We start from the raw sequence: 17,544 nt of genomic DNA, 5'->3' as shown, positions 1-17,544 counted from the left end.
TGACAACATGTGCCAAGGAAATGCACTCTGCAGTTTGCCAGGTAGATGAAATATCAAACACTCTTTGTCAATGATAAATCAGTAAAATGATTTAATTAAATAACACAGCCTTACGTTTCTTGTTGTAATGTCCCAAACCCTAGCACTTCCTCTCTGTTTTCCCACCAGAACTGAACCGTCACTGTAGAAAATTTTGTTTTGTGTACACTCATTTCTGGAGGAAAGTCCTTCCAAGGGAAGCGTCCTGCTCATGGTGCCCCAGCCAGCCAAGTGAAGATAGTCTGGGGATTATCTGAAACTTGTGGCTAAGACAAAGCCTTGTTTGAAGGCATGGAGAAATTGGCAGCCAAATGATACCTGACCTGTGCATTCAGGCAGGAATTTCTCCTGAGAAGACCTCTACTTTTAAACTAGGATTTTTTTTCTAGTCATATAAAACCATAAGCAGATTGAATTCCTTCAACATCACTTCTAATCTGTATGAACATTGGTTTCCATTAGATTTGAGCCCATGTCAGATGCATGAACATCATTTCAGTCATCTGCTGTATTAGATAAACAGGTATGGAAATATAGATATAAGAATAAATTTGAAACTGTAGAAATTTACCACCTCTGAATTTGACTCCTTCTCCTTGAACAAGCTGGGGTTAAAGCAGTCAGATCTACCTACATGGCACCCAAGGAAGGGAATGTGAGCGTTACCTCATGGCACTTGAAGAACGGGGATGTCTCCAGGGTGGCACGGATCCCCTTCAACCGGATCAGGTAGCTGTTCTGAAACCACAAAGGCAAACAAACCCTCAGTGCTGACCGCGTGGCTCGTTACAAGCAGCCGTGCAAACTGCTGGAAGGCACTAAAGGTTCCTCGGGGCCCCTTTGGTAATTCATGTCTGAGGCACGGACAGAAGGATGAGGCCCAGCACGTGCACAGCAGGTATCCTGGCAATGTAACACAGTTAAATTGTTCACACCGTGACTGCCTGAGGAGACCTGGGGTCGCTGCATTGCGATGGCTTGGCCAAGGAGTCCTGTCCAGAGACAGTGTGTGACGGTGTGAGAGCTCCCAGCTCTCTGCAGATAAAACACAGCCAGGCAGCTTAATTTGCAGATCCAAGAGTAATCCCTGGGTAACTACTGTCAAAGCAAATTTGAGAGAGGCAGTGCCAAGGGCTACCCCATCTGCAGCCCTTCATTTGTAGGCTTTACGTAGTGCAACTTAAAATAAAGCCCTTTGTCAGTAGGATATTTGACACAGCCTATATGAATTGTTTACAGCTCGTATTCTCCTGGCAGCGCAGCACAACTTGGGAAATGCCAGCTGCGGCATGCCCACGAGAAGGGCACCTGGCGCACGTATGGGGATGCCTTGGCCTCTCTTCCTCATGGAGTAAGCTTGGGGCAGCCTGCTCTGCCGGGGCAGGAGTCTCTGGCACCTGCTGTGTCAAATCCAAGGCTAAAAAGGAGGCTCGGAGGCTGCCATCAGTCCTAGGGGTGATGGGGCAGAGCCTCTGCAACAGGTTTTGTGGCTGAGCCCTCGGTGGACTTGGACCTGATGGGTACTGCTGCAGTGAATGTGTCCCCTCCCAGCTCTCCTCTCCTCGCCCTCACCACAGCATGGTGTTTCTCTCTGCCATTTTTCTTTTAAGAGAGCTTCCCTGGGCTGCAGAGTAGCCTCTGCGGGAGAAGCCCTCTCGCTGCAGCTCCCACAGAAGCCCCTGCTCACCAAAACGTTGTGGTTTCCCCTGGTGAACTCCCTGAAGGCTTCCGTGACTTGTTCCTTTGTCCGCGTCTTCTTGAAGTCCCGATTCACAGTGCCATCCTCTTTCTAGGAAAGAAGGAAGAGCCGTGAGAGGGACAGGGAGAGAAGGAACCAGGAGAAAGAACTGGTGTGTCAGAAGTCACGCACGTCTCCATGTGGGGTGCGACCAGCCTCTTTGGTAGCTGAAGGACCTGTCTGTGGGGGGTTAGCAGAGGCAGCAACTCTCTGCCTTGTACGTCCCAAACCATCCCGTGGCTCTGTTGCGTTGCCACAAGGCAAAAGGCAAGTCTCCACCATCAGGCACTTGCTGAAAACACTGCTAACGTGGACAGGCTGCCTTTCATGGACCTGGGGCTTTCACAGACCTTTCACCGAACGGCCTTGAGCTCTCCTCTGCCTCCTCCACAGAGGCAGATTTGTGCATGGTCCACCGCGGGGACAGCACCCAAAGGCTCCTGGCCGAACCTGCCCTCTCGGCCCCTCGCCATTTCCCCGGTACCCCGAGGCTCTGATTTTCACATCAGTGCCTTTCATTGTCTGGAGCCGGCTGCCGGTTGGACAGGCAGGGCTGGCTTCCTGGAGACAGGGGCTATTTTAAACAACACGCGCTCGTGCTCACAGGTCTGTTTCCAGAGCTCTGTCCCACTGCTCCGGACAGCTTGTTTGCACACAATGGAGTGAAGGGGCAGAGGCCAAAAAGACATCCTGTGGGCTGGGTAAGATGAAGTAAGGATGAAGAAGCGGAGCAGAGGCCGGGGAAGGAAGACAGCACAGTCAGTCACCTGTCCTGGAGGCTGATGTGCCCTGGTGGGACACGGAGACCCCTCCAGGGAAGTGACCCTGGCTAGGGCTGGCTCCTGGCCGTTGGCACGGTGGCAGTGCCAGTCCAGCTGCGGGCACGCAGGGCGCACAGGCTGTGAAGAGCTGGGCACGGCAAGTCCAGCAGCAACCCGAAACCTGATGTGCAGCTCAGGATGAGCCACACCGCACACATTCAACTTCCAGCTTGCATTTTGTGTGAGCGCTAACAAAGGCGGTACCAAAACCAGCACGTGAATGGTCTCCAAGGAAGCGCTTCGCTTGCACAGGGTGCAGCCGATACACCTAGCTTCAAACCACCCTGGAATGAACCTGACCACCTTCTGCCCCTGCAGTAGCTCTGCCGTAGGGTAAAAAAGCAAAGCCAACGTCTGGCAGAGGCAGATGACCTTCTCGCTGTAGACCCCCCTGCTGTAGCAGCCACCCTGGGCACGGACAAAGCAGAGCCAGGCTCTCACCACACGTTTTTAGCTGCAGCCACACGTGTAGGAGGACTCGCCAAGTACGTACAGGGGAGGTGCGCTGCATTGCTGTATGTCTGTCATGGGGCAGTTCAGAAACCAACCCACCCCCTCCTGAGGGGGTCCGAGGCCCGTGGGGGTGGGCTTCCACAAAGCAGAAGCGTGAGGGGGGTTGAAAAGGGCTATAGGCACCTGCCTCAGCTGGCCCCCGCCCAGCCAGCAGGTCCAGTTGGTGCTGGTGTCACTGGGACAGGGCTGGGGCTGTCTGCCTGCCCCTGGCACCACTGGCCAAGGGGCTCGCAAGCTGCCCGTCTGGGGAGAAGTCAGGAAAGGGCGGTCAGGACTGGTTACGAGACCCCACAAATATCTCAGACCCAGAAATATCTCTGCAGCAACATCCCACCGTGGCCTTGCGGTGGGAAATGGTGAACAACTCTCAGGTCAGAGCAGAAACTTCAAGATTTTTTTTTTTTTTCCAGTGAGCAACTCTCCAGAGAACTCGAACTGGGTCAAGAGGGACCATTTGTACTACTTTTAACACAGTGACTTTGTTAATAGTTGCTGTTTATAACATTTTTGAGCTGCTCCAGAAAGTTAGGTGTCATTAACTCCTTCTGCAGAGGCGAATTCCCATTCTGAAGAGGAAGAGCCATCATCTCAAGGCCACCTGGGAAGTGAGAGCTCAACCAATGAAGGCTCCTTGTCCCTGTTCCCATCCCTGTCCCCATCCTCATTCCCAGCCCTGCTCTGTCCCCAGGCTGTGGCTGCTCCCTTCCTCCTCCTGCCTCCCTTCCCAGCCCATGCACCCAGGACGGATCCTGCCCTTTCTGCGAGCACCCAGCTACTTTCATGGGAACCTGTCCTCTTCCATCAGCCTCAGGCTGTCAGCGACGGGCAGAACAGGTTCACCTCTGCTTTTCCCAACGTTGTATCCTCAGCAGGAAAGGAAGCATGGAGAGCCTTGTCATTAAATGACACTTCCCTGAAGTTTCCTGAGGGCTCAGAAGCAGCCTCAGGACCCCAAAACAGGTCAGATGCAGCGATGCAACTCAGCTCTCCTGGTTCTGCAGCCCTGCTGGAGAAACGCCAGCCCCAAACCAGCCTGAACAACTAACGCTTTAGCTTAGGGGAACATAATCCAGAAGCCGAGGGACTTAAGTAGAATTATAGTAATTAGAGCCTTGATCACATTAGTCAGTGCCAAGCAGCAGTGGCAGAGTTACTCCTGGAGGCCAGCACTTCTCAGTTCTTCAATTAGAGGGCTGCCTAACTGCTTTGAAAAAATCCACTGCCCACATCACGTAGCAGCTCACTTACACTTGGCTAAAGCAGGGGTGCAACTCACACCCCTCAGTCATGGCTTTTATTTCCCTCCACAGCATTTTCTGGCCTGTTTGAGAACAGGATTTTTTTTTTTCCATTTCAAGTGCTTTGCATGTGACCTGATTTTGCTGTAAAGCCCATGAAATGCACCCAAACCACAGAAGCACCACTAGAGGCCAAGGATATATCAAGTTGGACTATAAATAGACAGATATTCTTGATTATAGCATGAAAACAGGGAGAAGAAAGAGTGCACGTGATCTTTGGTCCAAACTGGCACACTCTTATTTTATATAGCCACAGTTTTATAAGACGCACCAGTAACAAGAACTAGGTGAAGGGCTGGCTGGAGCAGCTCACAGCATGCTCGTGGGTGCCTGCAGCAGAAAAGGGACTTTGGGAGGGCTGCGGATGGTGGCAAAGAGCTGTAAGAGCAGGGAAACGCCTTGACCCACCGCAGAAGGATACTTCGGGGAGCGTGACCAGCATGGCCACGAAATGAAAGAAGTGCCTTCCTCCCGACATGCAATGCATCCCATCCGAGTTCCCAGCCTGCTGGAAGCCATCCCACACAACTGGATGGATGGATCCCTTCCCATCAGTGCTTTGGTATGCAAGTAATCAGAAGTAGCAGCTCTGAACGACTCCTCCTGCTGTGTTCTAACATCTGCATTTGTTTGCTTTTTGACTCGTGAGGTCAAGGGGAAGGCTACCAGGAAAATCTCCCAAATCTGGCCCCAAGCCACCTCTTGGGCCCCATCAGAGCCTCAGCCATCTCAGGCACAACTTGACTGAGCCAACACCTTGCCACGTCCTAAAACTCTTACCTCAAACCCGGTATTGCTTTTAACTCAGTGTCTGGCTATGAGAAGGCACATGCCATTGCTAAATTCCATGCAAACCTTCCATCACTAACACAAATGCGCTCAGTTACAGACCTACCTCTGTTCAGATGCCGTTCCAGATGCCTTTCTCACTGCAAAGCCTGTTGCTGATCTCTGCCACTTGTCAGGACAGAAACCCCGGGCAGACTCATCTAACAGACATCCAGAAGCATCCCGACAGGTATCCCCAGAAACACGCGTGTCGGCTCAGAGCAATGGCACTGCCCAGCTGCTGTGCTCTTTGCAGAGTGCCAGGCAAAACTGAGAGAGATAGCCTGAACATAGACAACACTCAGGTGCTGAATTTTTCTGAACGTGGGATGTAAATACAGCCTTGTCACCAGCTAAACTTCCAGCTCCAGCCAAACACAGGCACAGGCCAGCATACACTCCGGCTGGGAATTTGGATTAATGGCTCAGGCTGGCAGCACCTTGGTATTGAAAGCAAACAACTAATTTGAACCTTCCGGTTGGAGCCCTACACTTTGCATTTCGTGGTCAGGGAAGTCAACTAAGGAGCGGATTTTACAAGACTGTGGCTAAAACTGTCACCTTTCGCTGATGCCCTCAGCTCGGCTGTGCTCTCAGGAGAGCAGTGCAGCCCTCAGCCAGGTGCCTGCTGAGGGATCAGGATGCCCTGAGGTGACAGGATCTTGCCACCAGCCCACTCTGCGTGTGGTAACGGAGAGCTGCCAGCAGCTCCTCCTCCTGCTCTGCGCTCCCGGAGCGCCCTCACCTTTATCCCCTCGATCCTGAAGCCCAGCGTGGCGGTTGAACTGATGGTCTCCCTCCACTGCATGTAGCGGGGCTTGGTTACTGCCCGCAGCACGTTCTCCTCCTCCGTGGGAGCGTCAGGGTCCACCTCGATCATCTTCTGGTACATGTCCTTCCTCAGGCTCGGCTTCTTTCGGGCCTTTATCAGCTCCTCCTCCAAGTACGTTCTGCAAGGAGATGGGGGAAATTAGCAGAGCCACAGGGGCCGATGGCTGGGAGACCACTGAGCCACGGCAAGGCTACGATGATCTTTAGAAGTCCCTTGAACCCAAACCATTCCATGATCCTATGATCCATCTTTCACCCTAGGTGCTGTGGTGGTTTTACCGTGCTGGGCAGCTGAACTCCACCACAGCTGGTCTCTCACCGTCCCTCCTCAGAAGAGGAGGGGAAGAAGAAAAGGAAAGAAACAACTCACGGGTTGAGATAATGGTCATTTAATTAAAGGAAAAATAATTAGTAAGGGAAAACTGTTAGTAATTAAATAATAATACTAAAGGGGAAGGGGGAAAGGGGAAAAACCACAAACAAAACCCAAGCAAAAGCCATGTGGAAGCACAGAAGAAAGAAATGACTCCCTACTTCCCACCAACGAGCAAAGCTTGACCACATCCTTGAAGCAGGGCCTCAATACACATAGCTTGTGTTCGGGAGGACAGACATCTTCACAGCCAGAGCCCATCCCTCCCCTCTCCTTCCTCTTTCCCACCTTTTAGTGCTGAGTGTGACACCACAGGGCACGGGACATCCCTTTGGTCGGTTTAGGCCAGCTGCCCCGGCGGTGTCCCCTCCCCGCCTCTTACAGCCCTGCTGGCTCTGGGGGCCGGAGGCAGCCCTGATGCGGTGCCAGCACTGCTCGGCAGCGGGCACAGCACCGGTGTGGTACCAGGGCTGTTCTGGCTACACGTGCAGAGCACAGCCCTGTATGGGCTGCTGCAGGGAAAGGCAACTCCATCCCAGCCAGCCCCAGCACAGGTGCTTTACTTAATGAACCTACTTTAATTAGAACCCCATCACCAACACCTGTTGTTTTACCATTTTCTCAAGGAACCAAAACCCGCCTGGCAATGACAAGGGAGATTATTTCTTGCAGGTGTCCACATTGTCGCTGCCCTACTGATATCCTCTTGTTGCCAACTGTCCTGGGAGACCAAGGCACAGCGAATCTGGGCAGTGACTTACTCCCATAAACTAAGTGCAGCTTTCACAGCGTGCTCAGGGAACTGCCTGATGGGCAGATGGAATAAAAGAGCGGAATAGAGAAGCAGTGTTCTCAGAAGGGCTGCTCACACTGCTCAGAAAGCTGGATTTCCTTTTGAATAGAGCAACAGATAGTCTTTGAGGTATTGGTACCCCCGCATTGCTCCAGACTTGAAACATAGCCAGGGTTTAAGCCTGACAAAACTTACTTCAGGGATGACTGCACTGCACCAAACCACTTTCTCCACGCACCAGATGGTCAACGAGCAGAGAAGAAAAGTCTGACATGTTCTTCCCAAACCCAGGCTTCCTCACATCCCTCTCCTCGTGCTGTTGGCTTAGCTTTTCCTGGAGACAGGCGAACCCGGTATTCTCACTTGCAGGCTTCAAGGGTTTTAAGCTCTGCTTTCAGTATCCAATCTTAAAACTCAAACAGTGTCCCCAGAGCCACTCACCTGACCCCCATTTTGCAGTCCATTACACAGGGGGAGTCAAATTCAGCCAGCAGGTCCTCCATCTGGTTGTACCGCTCCCCATCCTTCACAATGTCCCCGTGGTAGGCAGGCACGTAGGGCTTCAGGACATCGTTCATCAGGCGGTCGAGGCAGCGCTGCTCTGATTCACAGTGCTTCTTCAGTATCCTGCCGTTGGCCGCTGCCTTGAAGCTACCTGAGGGTGGTAATGGGTGTGGGATGGCACGGTGCCTTCCCAGAACAAGAAGAGCAGCCCAACAACACCTTGGAAGCGTTCCCATGCCCAAAAGAGCCCCTGCAGACTGGGACACACAAGCTCCAGCTCCTGGATTCACGTATGGGGTCGGAGGTTTATGACCAGCAGTGTCACACCTCAGACAGAGCAGAGACCTGCCCAGCAGCTCCCGCAGAGCACATTTGTTTCCCATTCTTTGTGTACTTCATGTTAGGTCCACACCACATGGCTTCCTCTCTGTGCTCATGTGTGGGGTGTCTTCCTGCCAGGCAGTGTGACACACTTCCCTGTGGATCTGCGAGGGGGCTTGGGTCTCACCCAAAGGACCCAGCTGGCTGCTGCCGGAGAGAGATATGTGGGGCAGCAGCAGTAATACCCGCTGGCTTTGGGATACTGAAAGCACAGAGCACTGCAGTTCCTTGTTACCCCCCTGAACATTTAGAGAAGGCACTGTCCTGGGCTACGGACATGGGAGATGAAATCTGCGACATTCACGCAGCGGTCAGAAGCAATTCTGGCCAGAACAGCCCCTTAGCCTGACTGAACCAGACCCTCTCCACCACCCTGCACTTTCCCAGCTCCCACACCTGTGGCTGAGCTGCAAATGGGTCGGGATGGCCCCTGTGATGCTCTCTACCTGCATGTCCTGCTAGCTGAATCCAAGGGTACTTCTTCTTGAAGGACATCACAAATGGAGACCAGTGCACCATGTTCTTGATCTTCCTCCATGATTTGCTCTAAGGGAAAAAAAAAAAAAACAACATGAAGTTGAATGCAAAGTTTTAAGCTTTTACTGTCCATAAAGTCACTCCATGCAGCACGTGGCTGTCTTGGACGATGCAGGAGGCACTGGAGCCAGCACAGGATGGAAAGCAAACAGAGAATCTGCTCTTTTCCCATTGCCCCATGCCAAGCCAGAGTCACTGGGCCTCATCTCCACATTCAAAATTCATGAGTAACCTCACTGAAGTGGACAGCCTCGCTGTTTTGTTCCAGCTGGCTGCTTCTGATGAAGAGAGCCCAGCCATTTGCAGCACCTCGTGTCCACTTCCATGTACCCCTCTGCAGGCACTGTGAGGACATTAACTCCTCTTTGGGTTAATTGCTGCATCAGATCATAGCAAACCGAGTGGGAAATTGAGCCCGGGATTACTCCTGGGCCACAAAACTCCACTGCAGACCCAGTGGTGGTAGGAAGAGACACTTGCAAACACGTGCGTGTGCTCACCGATGCATTTCTGCTCCCCACTAAAAGCCAGCTGCTTGGTTCATCACGTTTCCGATCCACCTGTGTCTGATCCACCTGCTTTGGCCAACCATTAACCACATTCTGGAGAACAATTCCTTCCTGACATGTTGTGCTTCTTGCCAGATAGATTGCACAAAACTATTTACATTACCTTAGCGAGAGCTGCATCGGATATGCAAAAGCCTCGCTTGAATACATGTTCCTTCCTGCACAGAGGTTTTCCCTGGATTGTTCTGGGGAACGCACTGCTAACAAAAGGCAGTGGCAATGGAAAAATGCCTTCTCGCAGATGAGGAGACAAACAACAGGCTTTATCCTGGCCACAATTTGCTACTGGGTTCAGCTGGAAGCCCACAGAAAAATTATCCTCATTTGCTCCATGCCTAATGCATGCGGGGGAGCCTTCCAGAAAGCCCCAGTAATATCTTCCTCGTGTTTGGAGAATCGGCCTCTGTTCCAGTAACGCTTCACAGACAGGAGGAGAAGAGCCAGCAACCCCGACTTGCAGCTTGGACGCTTGTCTGGGCTGAACTCAGAGCACAGGAATCCGTGCTGGGAACTGCTGACATGTTTGAAAGAATAGGAAGGAGCCAAACAAGGATGTCAGTGTCTGCAGCGTGGAAACTGCGCCGTGTTGGACCACACCATGCGCTGCGTCCCGAGGGAGCAGGGCGCTGGGTGGGCAGGGGGCTGGAGGCGGGCAGTGAAGCCCATTCCCTCCTCTCCTTTCCCATCTCCCAGCCCAGGAGGTGAAGCTCCCCTGGACCACCGTGTGGGGCTGAGGGTGTCCCAGCGCACCCCGGCATTGGTGCAGGAGAAGAGCATTTTGGCAACGAGCTTTGAACAAGCGTGCAGTGACTCCGGGCATGCCCTTCAGCCAGGCTCCTCCACGTGGCAGGTTTGCACCACAGCATGGTTTGCTTGCTTTGGCAGGGGCTTGGGCAGTTCCCTACCTGACATGAGGGAGTGTTTTAATTCCCAAGTGCAGTGCCAGGACCGGTGCGCTGTAGCTGTTCTTTGTTCTCCTGTTGGCAGAGAGCAGGAGGGAAAGTGGAGGGGAGGTGAAAAGGGGGTGGAGGGGTGTCCCTGCTTTTGCTTTAAAATAGTAACAGGCAAGTCCAGACTGATGTTGCGAAGAAAGAGGGGAGAAAGAAACTCCATGGGAGTTTGCAACCCAGATGAGTGCAACGTGCCTCATCTTAAATGAGGTGTCCTACCCAGCATCCTAAGTCACACAGTCCCAGGAAAACAGCCTAGGCAATGCACCTTCCCAAGCCAAGGTTTTACTTTTCAGTGGTAAGAGCTTTGTAGCTAAGACCATGATGCACTTCAAAGTGCAGGCAGAATGACGCCAAGCGGTCCCCAGAGCAGTGCAGCCACCTCAGCCCCGCCTTCAGCAGAGCTCTCCGAGCAGAGGAGCACTCAGCTCCAGCACTGCTGGTCCCTGCTTGCCGTGCTGTTGCCCTTATGGTGCAGGTCGATGGCCCCGAGTCCCCAGGAAAAAGCAAAGAACACAAAATCCTTCTGCCGAGCTGAGCAAGGCAAAAGCCACTTACTGAGAGCATCCACACAGGGAACAGCCATTACGCTCCCGTTCCTTTACACCAGAGGGAAACATCTTCATCCCGCCTGTTTTCGTGCACAACTTTGGCTAGACATCTCCAACCCAAGTTTTAGGGACGTGCCTAAGGACAGTGTTTCCGGCAGCACTGCACCCACACACACTGGGCCTTGGCTCAGCAGTCAGACCAAAGAGAGGAGGGTGAGAAAGAGATGCTGAAGCCTTGCTGACTTGGCCTGCACGTTTGGTTACAGGTTTGTCTTGGCAGAACTCTGAAGATAAACCTAAATAAAGCAAAGCTGTGGAAGATGGTTCGGATCTGAACCGAGGTCAGGCAGTGAACAAGCAAGGCCTTCCTATCCTTTCAGACAATTGCCAGAGGTTTTTACGGAGGTACTGGAGGTTGCTTTGCCCTCCTCAGGTCACTCCCAGCCTGCTGGAAGTAGGCTGAGTTGTGGAGGGACAACACTGGCCAATGTCCCCAGTGATGCTGCAACCCTGTTCGTTTGAAGATAATGAAATTATCTGCCCAGGTAAGCAGTTTCTCTTAAAGTTCATCCTTTGTGCTTTCCCTACAGCTTAAGGGTGACTTCGGATGTCTGCGAGCCAGCACCAGGGTCCTTCCAGGCGCTGGGGACGGCCAAGAGCTTTAGCAAGCCTCAGCTGAAGATGCCTGTGTTTATTCACATGCCAGCGTGGGTTCACGCAGAGGTGAATATCTCAAAACTGACAGCCTCGGATTCCTGTCATGCCAGCCCCGTGTCAGGCTGCTGTCGATGGCCACAGAAAATCACTGTCACGAGGTCCATGCTGCTCCACCCTTGCTTTGTGGCCACACACAGCACACAGCCCCTCCGAGTGCAGCAGGCTGGGCTCTCCCACCCTGCCCTGCTCTATTAATATGCAACGGGAGTAATAAAGCCATGTACGGTAGTGATATCTCTTTTGCCTTCAATGAAGCGAGCAGGCAGCGCATCACGCCAAAAGCTGAGCATGTCCAAATGTTTTGTTTGGTTAAAGCCTGTGGCATACATCACTGGCACCTGCTTGTGGCTCCCTGGCACCCTGCTCTCCCCAGACTCCAGCTCGTGGCTGCTCTCCCTCCCACAAAACTCAAGGAGCTGTGCTGAGCTCTTACAGCCACTGCACGTAACCTACAGAAGCAGGGGATGTGCAGAAGGTGCCTGACGCAATCTGACACTTGTTGTTTAAAACCTGTTTCAACATCAGCAAACGCGGACTGATTAGCAAATTATTTAATAACTCTGAAAATGCGCGGAGCTTGTTGTCTGCCATGTGGAAACAAAGCTGAGCGACTGGCAGAACCAACTCTAAAAGCTGTTTCTTCAAGTGGGTTTCAGCAGTGCTTTGCTCCGGCCCCTGCCTTTTCCCAACTACTCACCGTGGAGCTGGCAGGGTGTGGGACTGGGGCCAGAAGAGCTGAGGCCTCCCAACAAGTACCCACAAGTGGTCAGTGGGAGAGGAGTGCTTGGAAAACAATTTTATCTGCTGTCTGTTTAACTTCACTTATCTGAAGCTTAAAGCAAACTCCAGGCTTTCCCCATCTGTCAATAGAGCTTCATATGGAAAGAACAACACGGAGAACGTAGCACCAACCCACAAGGTCAGAGGGTATGTGGTGTTTAATTAGATTAAACAGAAAGGGACTGATGAACTCGGTGCTCACTGCACATTTTCCCTGGAGCAGATGGCTTTCCTTTAATGCCTGCCTGGGGGAGGTGTGACATTTTGGGACTGCTGCTCCCCTCCCTCTCCCAGCATGAGTGTCGATGGGGTTTGGTCAGTGTCACGGGGAGCTGGGGGTGCTCTGCCCTTCCCATGCATTGAGCCGGAGAGATGGGCAGAAACCAATTTAATTTGCTGAAATTATTGTTTCCTGTTGCTTGACAGGACCAAACATCCTGAACATAGATGGAGTTGGACCTGTATTTCAGTACTTTTTATTAGCCAGAGCATGCACCACTGGAGTCAAGATCACGTAGCTGGGGCAGGGAGGAGCAGGAGCAGCATTCAGTTAATGATTTGAGAAGAACTTCAGCCCATTTATCCCAGGAAGATCCTGAAATAAACTAGGAGCAGAAAATGGTGGAAAACTGAGAGGAGACAGCAGGGCCTTGCCTCTCTGCTTTCACTTCCAGCCCTTCCCAAGTGGGAATTGCAGCTGTGGCGCTGGCTGCCTCCTTGGGAGGGGGCTTTCAGCATGGCCCAGGTTGGTTCATTCATGAGCAGCAGGGCTGACAAGGCGCTCCTCGTGTCTGGAGCCTTGATGGGTTGAAAAACAACAACTCCAACAGCTGAGGGGAGCAGGCTTTGCACTGGAGAGGCCTCCTCTGTAATAAATAAGTGGGGTAGTGTTTGCCCACAGAGTTCATTCTGTCAGCCTGCCTGGGGCCACGCACACACATGCCATATAGTTTTCCATGTTTAAAAGAATGAACGTGTTTTCTCATGGTCTGTAAAAAGTAGTTAAGCTTTTCTTAGTGATGGCTGTTTCCCTTCACTGGGAAAAACATCATGACAGTCGGTGAGGCCAGAAGGCCACCTTTGTTCTTTGGGCGGGAGGCTGGGAGCAGCAGAGCAGCACCAGCAGGTACCCGTGTGCTGCTGGGTGCCTCCTCCAGCACCTCCCAGCATGCAGGATCCCAGCTGAAACAACTCCCACCGTGTGCTCCAGTCTGCTAACACGGAGCCAAGGTTATGCTCTGCTCTGCTGTGCCATCCCTTTGGAAGGAGAGCCCATCCAGCCCCCTCCAGTCTCTCCCTGTCTTTGCTCTTCCACTAGCAAACAGAGCGCCGTGTGACTGCATCAGTGTGCACGGGCTGCGACTGCTGCCCCGATGCCTTCGGCAGCCAGCAGCCCATTTCTTACAGTCTTCCTCTGATGCAAACTGCCCTCATCCTCACCGATGTATTTACTCCTATTCTGCACAGTGGCAAAATAGCCTTTTTTGGCCTGAGGATCCACTTGTGATGGGAGAACTTTGGACCAGAATGCAGTTTCTGGTTTAGTCATATAGAGATGTCAGCAGCTCCCCAAAATATGGCAGGGCAATGCCCATCAGGTGCCTGTGGTGGTTGTTCAACAAACACAAAGAGACTCCCTCAGCAGACTGCACTGAAGTTAATAAATGGGATGACAATATTTTGGTAATTGAAACACTCTCTTCTGAGTGCCTAGAAATTGTAGTTTAAGCCCTCAAACCCTATTAGATTAGTTATTTGCGTGGCTGGGTCACAGTCACACAAATAATTAATCATAACCCGAGCCTGCCTCACCTTGAGCTTTGCAAGAATATGCTGAGTGCAGCCTGGAGGACTCAGAAGCAGGGACCCCATCACGTCTAGAGAGAGAAAATCTCCTTGTGTATGTATTATTTATTTTACTTTCAATGATTTGTTTTTCAGAACAGTTTCATTTCAGCCAGCAAGGATTTTGGCTTTTGCAGGGGAGAAGCCAGTCCTGCCTGGCATGGCGAGGAATACCCTTTTCTCTAGTGCAACCAGGAGCCAGCTGCACCAAGAGCAAAAATCTGGGGCAGAGGGGCAGAGACAAAGTCACTGCCTTCTCTGCCGTCTGTGAGAGATCAGCACGAGCAACAGAGGAGCTTCAGTCAAAACACAGGGAAGGCAGGAACATCCGTGGGGATCGCTGAAAAAAATATTCCAGCATATTGGAAAAAAAAAAACAAACAGGAGCTCATTGCAGACTCCCCCTTCCTGCTTACGATGCCAGAAAGGAGAGTTAGAAGCCAAATGCACAGACGGGTGGCAGTGGTGCTTCAGCTGGACCTCCCCCCTGACAATAGAAGGAAGCCCCGCGGCTGTGGGAGCGGGCTGCTCAGAAGGCACCCAGTGCACTGGGAATATTCCCAACCTTCCCCTGCCCGCCTGCAGGGCACGGGCAATTGGTGGGCACATGGCAGCCCCGCTCCCGGGGGACAGGTACACAGAGAAGAGGCAGCGACAAAGCATCGGCATCGAATTTGGCCAAGAAGGAGAGAAGCCCAAGTGGGAGCAAAGGCAGAACTGGCACTGGAGCTGTGGTTGTCTCCGCGTCTCTGTTTCTTCCCGGTTAGGAGCCTTCACTTCAATGAAGGTGAAAACTTCCTAATGCAGATTAGTCATTGCTGACTTGCCAGGACAGCTGGATGAACTATTAATTGCATGCATTAGACAAGGCCAGCCTACTTTTCTGAGCGGGAACTGCTCCAGATCTCTGGAAATGTCTCGGGAAGAGCTGTTCACTTCTGGTGGACTGCTATGGAAGTCCCACGCTGCTTCTTGCCCAGCAAGCAGCCCACTTTTAAAATCCAGCAAACAATAAAAATGCTCACTAGTAGCCAAAAGCAGGCCTTGGTGAATGCGTTTGTAAGAAGAGCCCAGGAACACTGCAGCCCAGCTCCAAAACGTTAATGCCCAGCGCTGGGGCAGCAGATCAGCTGTCCAGCTGGGAGAGGCAACGTGCTGTCCAGAGGCCTGACGTGCATCAGGGACCTGTCAGCAGCTTAGATGGAAACTGCTCCACTTCCATCTGGAGACCTGTGTTTGATCCCTTCAGCAGCTCGAGGCTGTTTGCCACTGTCTTTCTAGCTCAACATGCCTTTTCAGCTTGTCGGCTCCTCCAGCAGCGTGGCACACGTCGAGGAACCTCCCAGGGTGCCAGCTGCCAAACACCCTCACCTACAATTTGAAGGCAAGTTTTCAGGGATTTAAACCAAGACGCTAAATTTCCAGCCTGCTTAGAGGCATTTAGGGTCTGAGGCACCAAGCACAGAAGCAACATCCATAAGTGGAACAAAGGAGCTTCTAATACCTATTTTTGGAGTCCTTATTTTTGGAGATTTCTTCCTATCTGCTTCTGGATGCAACCCAGGACCGCCTGGGACTGAATCAGCCTGCTCCTGGACATGTGATGTGAACTGAACTGAGATGGCCAGAGCGATGGTCCAAAACAAAGGTGGTTTAGGGGGATTTTCCCCCAGCTCGAGGCCCCCACGAGCACACAGTAAGAGATGAGGGCAGATCCACCACCCGTTCAGCCTGGTGTATTAACAGGTACATAGATGTATATAGATGCCGTAAAACAAAACTCCAGGAGCACAATGTCTACAAGCATTGACGCTGCACAAGCAAGATGATGCAGAACCGGTGCCATATCATGCGGCATTAATGAAGCAATCTGCAGGAGAAGCTGGATGTGGAAGACCGGCTTTTAGAGGTGAGCTCTTCTGTTGCAGAAACCCCCAGCAGCTCACGCTGCTCTTGGGCACCAGAAAACATTCCCACTGCCGTTCTCTTGCTCTGCCCACCCCTGGAGCTTGCCTGCTGCTCTGACACTATATAAACTGAATTTCACGCTATGAAATATGTGAGTGAGAAGCGCATCCCTCTTCCACAGCAGAGTGAAATGGTCGGATAGCAGCTTGAGTGCCTGAGGCTGGAGTGGGAAGGCAGGCAGAGAAGAGAAAAGGGCAGGGTGATGGCTGTGGTAATTTGTTTAGAATAAAGTTGTTTTATTCTATTTTTTTAATTAGTCATAAGCCTTGAACATACCCGCACTTACCGGGTACGTGGAGTGTAAAGAGCTGATTTAAAAGAGCAGTTATAAGTTTCATAAACATGACTAAACCCTAAAGCTGTGTTCCACAGGCACGACCTTTTAATTTGCCTCTAAATCAGTTTAGCACTTTCATTTGTGTTTGGATAGCACTTTGACAGTCTAAAGCACTCTGCAGAGTTTATTGTCTCTCCCGTGCTGAGCGGCTGGAGCAGTCTCCGCTTGCACAGGAGCTGCTGGGAGCCCCAGCCTGGCTCAGCCATGGCTCCATGCGCCTCCCTGGCACCACAACATGCTGCCACTGCACGTCCCGTTTGTACCCCTAAATACCCCTAAATACCCCTGAGTACCCCTGAATATACCTGAAGGCAAAGAGAGGCAGGCACCGCACACCCGCTGTGCAGCACGGTGACGCTTCTGCAGCTCTCTCTCTCCTCCCCGCCGGCAGCGGGGCGCACGCACAAGAGGGCTGCTCCCCTTCCTGCAGCCATGGCTCGTGTGATGCTGACCTCTGTCCGCCAGAACGGGACAGGCAAAAATTCGTTTGCCACACTTTGTTTCTCCATCGTGGAGGAAGATTAAACGCATCCCTGTGAACAGGGAGCGTGTCTCCTCCATATGCCCCAGCCAGGGTACCCCATTTGGGAGGACCCAGACCCTTCACGCAGCACGCCTGCCCTCACTGCTGACATGCTGCCCTTGCAGGGGCGATTTTCCATGATTAATACTCAGAAGAAAGTCCTGCAGCAGAGTGTGGCTGCCAGGCACCTTCAAGAACTGGACAAAGGGAGAAACGCACCCAGCCACAGCAGGCGGCCTGAACGGCAAGCGGACCTCAGCCCTGCACCAGCAGCAAGTTATTCTCTGCCTAATTTTCAGGGTCAAAGCCCTACGCGCACCCCATCACCATTTCAGTTATGAGTCACAGGACGATGTCAGTTTTAGCGATGCAGCACAACTTGTGCAGGGCTGGGTACGTACCTCCACCAAAGCCAACATCCTGCCACGCGTGCTGGGTGCAAGAGCACTCAGTGCGCACGCTGCTGCCGTCGCCCCATGAGCACCCCAGGGGGGTGGCAAGGGAAGAGGCCATCACAGCAGGAGGCAGGGAGGTTTCTTGCTAGCGAGGAGCTGAGGGGCTCTCTCTCGCTGCCGCTTGGGTTCTGCCCTTGAAGCTGTGGTCGGTGAGCAGGGCTGACAAGGTTGCTGCACCCCCTAGAGCCCG

At 52.4% G+C, this 17,544-nt stretch overlaps 1 protein-coding gene across 2 annotated transcripts in view; it reads right to left on the bottom strand.

The window, feature by feature from the left end:
- The window catches only part of ITPKB (inositol-trisphosphate 3-kinase B), a 60,102-nt gene that overhangs the window by 4,037 nt on the left and 38,521 nt on the right, over positions 1-17,544 (bottom strand). For both annotated transcript variants that reach the window (XM_048057508.2, XM_066993626.1), the window contains exons 3-7: positions 8,569-8,668; positions 7,679-7,892; positions 5,986-6,190; positions 1,727-1,828; positions 706-777 (exon numbers count right to left, since the gene is read on the bottom strand). In XM_048057508.2, coding sequence (XP_047913465.2) covers positions 706-777; positions 1,727-1,828; positions 5,986-6,190; positions 7,679-7,892; positions 8,569-8,668 — 693 coding nt within the window. The remainder of the gene's footprint in view (positions 1-705; positions 778-1,726; positions 1,829-5,985; positions 6,191-7,678; positions 7,893-8,568; positions 8,669-17,544) is intronic.

The sequence above is a fragment of the Anser cygnoides genome, chromosome 3 (genome assembly GCF_040182565.1).
Source record: "Anser cygnoides isolate HZ-2024a breed goose chromosome 3, Taihu_goose_T2T_genome, whole genome shotgun sequence".
Taxonomy (NCBI): Eukaryota; Metazoa; Chordata; class Aves; order Anseriformes; family Anatidae; genus Anser; species Anser cygnoides.
Note: the sequence above shows the minus strand (reverse complement) of the source record. Positions and strands in the feature narration are given on the sequence as shown.